General features: G+C 46.2%; 1 protein-coding gene across 2 annotated transcripts in view; it reads left to right on the top strand.

Annotated features, from left to right (window-relative positions):
* The first annotated feature begins 972 nt into the window (after positions 1-972).
* VCL (vinculin) overlaps positions 973-8013 on the top strand; it is a 109738-nt gene continuing 102697 nt past the window's right edge. For both annotated transcript variants that reach the window (XM_065407512.1, XM_065407511.1), the window contains exon 1: positions 973-1331. In XM_065407512.1, coding sequence (XP_065263584.1) covers positions 1164-1331 — 168 coding nt within the window. In that variant the 5' untranslated portion in view covers positions 973-1163. The remainder of the gene's footprint in view (positions 1332-8013) is intronic.

Here is an 8013-nt window from a genome sequence, read left to right as displayed (position 1 = left end):
GATGGAAAACTATGTTAGTACACATTTCCTTTACACCACAATCTCTAGGGGACAAACGTTTCCGCGATAGGAGCATGACATATAAAGTACCGCCTGTCTCTCGGAGAACATTGTTTCAAGAAGTCATTTCTTCAAAGTAAGATTCTTCGCGAGAGAAAGCAAGAAGTGGTTTGCTAACTACATCCCACACTCACCCTGCCCGTACTGGGTGGGGTGGTTAATATGCCTGTGTGTAAACACACAGCCCCATGTATGGAAGTCAGTTCTGAAAACCACGTACAGCCTCTCGAGCAGTCCCAGAAACTAGAACTGAATAATAGTTTTCTTTTGAGAGCTATTGTGGGAGAAAGACAGAAGAAAAAAGCCCACTGAATCTTACACGTTGTACCTAGGGACGAAATTCCGGCTTTTCGCAGCAACACACAGAAATCTGAAAACAAATCGGTAGTTCCCCACCTTCCCTCCAGGAGTAGGAATTAATCCACCCCCCGGCTCCCTTGGAAAACCAGCGCCTTAAAAGTAGCTGCCAACTACACAGCTGGCAACACCATCCGCTGGTGCATTGAGCCTAGCAGAAGCACCAGACCCCGCCCCGCACCTACTAGCCCGTCAGCTGGAGCCGAGTGACCAGCTGACCGGGCGGGGCGTTCCCTCGCCCTCACGCTTTTGGAATCCCGCACTCCCTTTTCTCCCTCCCGAGTTAGCCCAGGCGCTCCGGCTTTAACCATCTTCTTATATGGACACCAGAATGTCTGACGTCATCCAACTCTGGGAAACCAGAGCCTATGCAACCAAACTTGGTTGGGAAAAGCGGGCCGGAGCCGTTGGAATGTTGATGGACGCGACGCCGCAGCCATTGGGAGCCACCGGCAGGGCTCCGCCATTGGGCGGGAGCGGCGAGTGGGCGGGGAAGGGGAGGGGTAGGTTGCACCGGTTGAAAGCCCCTGCCGGGCTGCGGGAGGCGACGAGTCAGTGGGGCAGGCGTTGCTGAGTGAGGAGTGCGCCGAGTTCGAGTCCCGCGGCTGGCCGAGCCGGGAGTTCCTGTCGGGCCGCTGTAGTTTTTTCGCGGCGTTGGTAGGGGAGTGGCGCCTCCGCCGGAGGAGAGAGGTTCGCCAGGAGTTTGTCCAGAGTTCGGGCTCCAGCCCCCTCGCCACGCCGCCGCCATGCCCGTCTTCCACACCCGCACCATCGAGAGCATCCTGGAGCCCGTGGCGCAGCAGATCTCCCACTTGGTCATCATGCACGAGGAGGGGGAGGTGGACGGCAAGGCCATCCCGGACCTGACCGCCCCCGTGGCCGCAGTGCAGGCTGCCGTCAGCAACCTGGTCCGGGTGAGTGTGGGACGAGGACAGCCAGGCACCCGCCTGGGAAGGGCTTCCCGCGCCAGCCGCTCCCGGGCCCGGCTCCCCTGCCTCGAACTTCCCTCTCCGCTTAGTGCCAACCCCTGCTAGCTCCCTGACCGTGTCTTTCCTCAGCCCCCATCCCCTCACGCTCCTCCCCCTCCCCAGCGCCCAGGGAGGGGAGCTGAGGCAAAGGATACTCCGTGTGCCCTAGTCACCCGCCAGCTCCCCTCTCCTCAGGGCCTCCAATCACTCCTCCTGCCCCCGCTCCAGCCTCCTCAGGGTGCGGTGAGAAGTGATAGCGCCAGCCACAGGGCCACTCGCTCTGATCCTGCTCTTCCAATCCCTCCTTGTCACAGGCACTCTACAGCTCTCCCCTACGTATGGGGCAGCTCCAGTCCCTCTCTGTCTTATTTTCTTTAGCCAGGGTTTATCAAATCTCCCCACCCAATACACTTTGCATCTATATTTTACATTCACATACACACACAGTCCACTTACAGTAACGTGCTCCTTTCTGCATGGCAGAAAGATGCTGGCTTCCTAAGTGGTGAAGACGTTTCAGTTCAGAAATAATTGGGTCCAACATTGAAAAGCTTTTCTTCGGTTTTTATTTAAAAACTACACCAGATTCTTTGTTTAGTTCTTGTTTGTCCCTTGAGTTGTTTTGTGAGTTCTGCTGATTGTTCAATAGCCCCATATGCAACAGTTGCTTAAGATCTTAATGGCTTAAAAATCTATTCTTTTTTATTTTATGCACTCTTTTCAGAGGCAGTAATGCACCATAATTATTGGTATCTGCATCATGCTTTCCATATGGTGAAGGATACATTTGGAAACCGCTGATGGATATCTTTGACCTGATGATGCATAATCAATCTCTTAGTTTTGTCAATAAAGTGTTTACCTCTATTTTGTAAATTGCTTTCTCCTTGAGTCCAAGTGCTGCTTTGATGTGATAAACTGTTTTCTTTTTTTTAAGTGTGTAAATCAGTAATGATATTCGTGTTCCTTTGTAATGAAGAGGGTTGCATAGTTAGCACAGCTGTTGGTATGTGTGGAGTCAGGACTTCTTGTTTGTTTCAGATAAAAAAGCTGGGATTGTGTTTTTCAACAATGAGTTACTGCTTCCCAAAATACTAACCTTACCTAGAGACAATGAAAAGTCAATTTTAATCTTTGATTATTTTTTTTTCAAGTGTTACCTTCAGAGCGTTACTTTAACAGTTTGCCATGTCTTAGTTGCTAACTGACCTTGTGTCTGGGAAGTCCAAAAGACTGGAAAGTATTAAAATGTTTTCATTGGATTTCAAACACGGATATTAAATTATATCTAAAGAATAACAAATTACAGATCGGCAACAAACATGCACGTTTTGCTTTGTAAATCGTTAGGTTGCTGTACCATTTCCTATTTCCACAACTCCCTAGAGATTGCACATATCTCTTCCTCGCACATTTGTGGCTTTATAGAGAAGAGGAATTACTCCCATATCGCATTCAATTCTTCATTTTTGTCATTAATCTTTTAAGATGCTCATAAAAAGAAATTTCTGCCTTGTCAATATAAGTTCTTTAAAAACTGGGACACCACTCTTTCCCACCTTCTAAGCATTAATCTGCACCAAAAAATCCTGTTCATTTTAGAAAAGATTTTTATACTACTTTTAATGTGGTACTGCAGCAGGACACAACATCTACCCTGGAATATTAACTCTACTCCTTTTGTACATACAGATAAATATTGGATGACTGCTATACTAATGCTTCAGAAAATGAAACAAAATCTATTGTTTAGATTGAATGTCATGCCAAACAGGACTGACTTTCAAGCTCAGACCATGGGGCTGCTGGGAGATATAGGGGAAAAATACGTCAGGAAGGCCTCTAGAAAGGATATGTGGATTGTGCGATTACAGGCCATCGTAATGCCCTAGGAGTGCCATACGGTACTTATTACTGTGGTATTACTAGAGCCCTGCAAATCTGCAGATATCTGCGGACCACATTTGCGGATTGGATGAGGATATAAATTTTGTATCCGCCCGCGGCTCTAGGTATTAGTACTCACTTTTAACTTTAACTTTATTACATTGTAGCAGTATCTGTTAGGGAAAGAATCTTGGGCACAGAGTTTTAACAATAGTGATGTATTCTCTGGAATATCTGTGCTTTTTGCTTAGCTCCCTCTGGGCAAAGGAATTTAGTGTATAGGCTCTGAGGAGGTGAACCCTAGGTGTCTGGGGTAGTTATACGCACATTTTTCTTTCAAGGAGAATTTTGTAGTGAAGTTTTGTGGTGTTCACTGTGTCAAGCTAGTTTGATTTCACTTCATTATGCAATCATTTTATTATGGAAAGAACTTTAACTGGATAAAAGTAGATTCTGTTGGTAAAAAAGTCACAAAATGAGATTCTCTTATTCTTGACTATTAACACCACTAAGTTTGTCTTCCATTTTGGGCTGTGGCTATGGGAGGCATCCCAGCTTCATTTAACAAATAGTTCTCCATTAGCTATATGGAGACCACCGGTCAGGGATAAACCACTTCCTCCCCTGACGAACCAAGAGACGCACCCCACCCATGTACCTATTCGCTACACCAATACTGACTTGGATTCTAAATACATTCTATGGGCGGCATACCCGAGATCACTTATTCACTGATGCTTTAAAAATTCCCACACCCCAATCTGGGTCTGTGCTGGTTATGTACTATGTATGTATCTTGTGAACCTTGTAACCGATACTTGTAATCTCTCATAACTCAAGCCTGACCCCAGATGTACAGTACCTTTCTTCTTAACTTGTGTAAACTTGACTTTAAACATTAGCTTTTATAACAAGTACGGTTTCTTCCCTGTGGCCATGTGGCTTTGGCTTGCTTCAAAAATACAGAGCAACTAGAGGTGGTGTTGAGTCAGAAATGTTCCTGAAAAAAGAAGGTGCCTTAGGTGTTCTAGAAAGTGTTCTACCAAACCCTGTTGTGGAGAAGGAACTAAGTGGTTTGAAAACCATTTGATATGAGATGTTTTCAGAGAGTAAATGTTAAGCAAAGTTGTAAGATGGGTATGTTACGGGACAAAGACTAAAAAAAACATATGCCAGAGGATGCATGGAGACACAGAGGTTTGGACTCCTGGAGGGACGCTCCACCCAAACTGCTCTTTAGGAACATTGTTTGTTTGAATTTGAAGACTCAGCAGCTGGAGAGAGGGAGCAGATTGATCTGTTGGCTCCTGTGGCTGGAGAAAGGAAGCTTTTGTGAACGTATGCAGTCCCTATTACAGTATAAACTAGGAAGGTTACTGAAAGTTTGTTGATCTGTTCGTGTTGTTTACTCAAATTAAATAAAAGTTTGGTGTTTTGTCAAACTTAGAAGTTTGAGGCATAGTCAATTGGTAGGTATTGAAGAGATCTGCAGGACCCTTGACATAGTTAAGAAAAACAGCAAAAAAGCAGCCCAATATTTACAGGCAAGTGTCCTGAGATGAAGATGGAGGGATAAAAAGGCTCAGCTGATAATGTGGTGACATTGAAATTGAATAATGTGTGTGCCAAGGAAGGGGCAGGTTGTGCCACTTGTCCACACTCTGGAACTTCCATTGCTAATGTCAGAATTTTTTGTAAAAATTCTAAGTGTAATCAACACTCATAAAGAAATCACCTTGAAGTTGACCTTTGACAGAACATCCAGTGGGTTACTAGCTGGAAGACTTATGCCATGTACTATCAATGCTCAGATCCCATGCGGAGTGTTTGGAGAGAAAGGTGGGTGGGTGGCTGAAGCTTCTTGCACAAATGTAGTATTTTTTGGGGGGAAAACTAAGACAATGATGGAGAAGCTTCAGTTTTAGTACACAACTGACACAAATTGAGGCAATACACACCTCTCTACATTAAGCAGTCTCTCTGTAGATTGAAGAAGTCAGTGCTATAAGTAGTTTATGTTAGAGGGTTTCCTTTGCTGCCAGTGGGCTAAAAACTAGAGTCCCATGAAATCCTTTTTGTATAATTTTTCATTTAATTTTTCAGGAGTTTCTTGTATTATCCATCTTCTTTACCCATCCAGGGTTGGGTCCTGCGCCAGTGGGGTGTGTGTGGAAGGCCGTGATGGGGGTGGTGTTGCAGAATGAGCCTGCCCCAAACTCACCCAGGAGCTGTCGCATGCCGTTGGGCCCAGCTCCCCGCTCCAGGCATTGCAACCTGGCTCTTGGGGGTGATAGCATTGCCCAAGTTTGGCCCAGCCACCTCTCCGTCATGATTACTGGCCCGCTGGCCCAAACCTGAGCGGGACTCAAGGAACAGGAACTGCTGCTGCAGGGTGTGTTTTTTGTTTCATGTTGCTTTAATCACTGGGTTTTGATTTATTTGGGGGCTCTCTTAACTGTGAAACAGAAAGCTTAAACTGAGCAGTAACTGGTGTGGTGAACAGGTGAGTGTATTTGACAGCCCTATTCAATTTATTTGCTTTGTAAAATGAAGTTCAAAATTCTAACTCCGGTCAAACTTGACTGGACAAAGTTTAGCATAATGGTGATGGATAAAATGAGTTTCTAAAACTGAGTCACTAGTTAATCTACCATTTTAAGAGAAGTTATAGTACTGTGAAAAATTACCTGTAATTAGGAAGTAGTTTAAAAAATAAGCTTTGTGAACTGTCTTGCTGGGAAGTCTTTGGTCATGGACTGGTTTCTTCATAATTACATACACAGAATTATTGCTAGGCTGTGAATCTGTAAATGTATCTTTCAGAGCTAGTAAAACTAAGGTAAATAAATCATATGCTCAGACTGAATTTTACTTATAAGTGCATTCAACTACTAGTTTGTGCTGTGTTCTGGATTTCTATTAGTATTTAAGCACAGTGGTTTTTAGAGTTAAAATAATTGTTTTGCAGAATTGAGGGAATATCTTTTAGCCTTTCGGCAACAACCCCAAATGAGCATAGAAGGTTATTATACATCAGTAAGTGTCTCGTGAGAGGTTGTAGATATCTTGGCCTGCAGCTGTGGTAATTTGAATACTTTTCCCTTGTACATACTGTATAGCAAAAGAGTAATTATCTAAAATTGATTAAGCCAGTTCTAGCCACAAATAATTATCAATCGGAGATCAGTGGGGATTTCTTCAGTAAACATGGCCTTTAGATCTCCGAAAGGGGTGTGTGTGTGTTTGTTTGCGCGTACTCCAGAAAAGACCGTCTTAGGCTTTTAGAATTAAATGACCGCTTCCTTCTACAACTAATACCTGTCATCTGGGATATCGGGGGTGGGCCGGGGAGGGTGAGGGGAATGTTCCATGAATAGAACATGTGTGAGAATGAAAGGTGCCGATACTGCTCATGAGATGTTTCACACTCTCTAAGATATACCCTTAATAGTTAAAATAAAAATAACATTACCCAGAGAATATCAGTTTTATCCAGATAAAGTGCTGCTTCTTGCCCTGTCCCCCACAAAAAGTCATCAGTTCTATACTCTTCCTGCTCTTCCTCAGTTCTATCAGTCCTTGCAGCCTCTTGCCCACTGTCTTTTAAATCATCATGCTTTCCCGTTCCCAGTACCTCACTTAGGGCTTGGCTGCACTTGCAAGTTGGAGCGCATTAAATCAGCCCCAGGCGCCCTAACTCCTGAGGTGTCCACACTGGCAAGGCACGTAGAGCGCCCGGACTCCACGTCTGGAATGCCCCTGGTAATCCACCTCCATGAGAAGCAATGAGCTCGCTACGCCCTGGCTGGAGCGCCTCTGTGCTAGTGTGGATGCCCTGGTCTATTAATGTGCTCTGATTGGCCTCCAGGAAGTGTCCCGCAATGCCTGTTCTAGCCACTCTGGTCATCACTTTGAAGTCTACTGCCCTGCCCTCAGGTGACCAACCGTCAGACCCGCCCTTTAAATTCTCTGGGAATTTTAAAAGTCCCCTTCCTGTTTGCTCAGCTAGGCCTGGAGTGCTCTCAGTGCATCTTTCCAGGTGACCATGCCTCCACACACCAGGCGATCCCCAGTATGGAGCAATGGCGAGGTGCTGGACCTCATCAGTGTTAGAGTGGAGGAAGCTGTCCAGTCCCAGCTGCGCCCCTGCCATAGGGAATTATGATACCTACGGGCAGATATCAAGGGCCGTGATAGAAAGGGGCCATGACCGGGACACACTGCAGTGCAGGGTTACAGTGAAGGAGCTGCAGAACGCCTACCACAAAGCGTGGGAGGCAAACTGCCGCTCTGGTGCTGTCCCCATGACCTGCCAGTTCTACAAAGAGCTGGACAAGATACTTGGGGGCGACCCGACCTCCACTCTGAAGAGCACCATGGACACTTCAGAGGCTGTGGCAGCCCAGAGTACAACAAGGCAGGAGGAGGAAAGCGGGTGTGAGGGTGCTGAGGAGGACGGGGGCCCAGAGCCAGAGGACGGCCCGGCATCCCTAGATGCATGCAGCCAGGAGCTGTTTTCAAGCCAGGAGGAAGGTAGCTGGTCGCAGCGGACGGTGTTTGTGGAAGAACAAACAGCAGATGAGGTGCCCGGTAAGCGGCTTTTATTTTGAGACGGGAGTTGTTGGATGCAGGCTGTTGGGGCAAAGAGGGTTGCAGAAAGAAGGGTTAGGGCTGCGTGCATGCCTAGATGTGGAATAGGGCGTTGATGTACTCTCTCACATCGTGGTAATCGGCCTCTGTG

Source organism: Emys orbicularis, chromosome 7 (genome assembly GCF_028017835.1).
Source record: "Emys orbicularis isolate rEmyOrb1 chromosome 7, rEmyOrb1.hap1, whole genome shotgun sequence".
NCBI classification, from domain to species: Eukaryota; Metazoa; Chordata; order Testudines; family Emydidae; genus Emys; species Emys orbicularis.
This window is presented reverse-complemented; position numbering and strand designations above follow the sequence as displayed.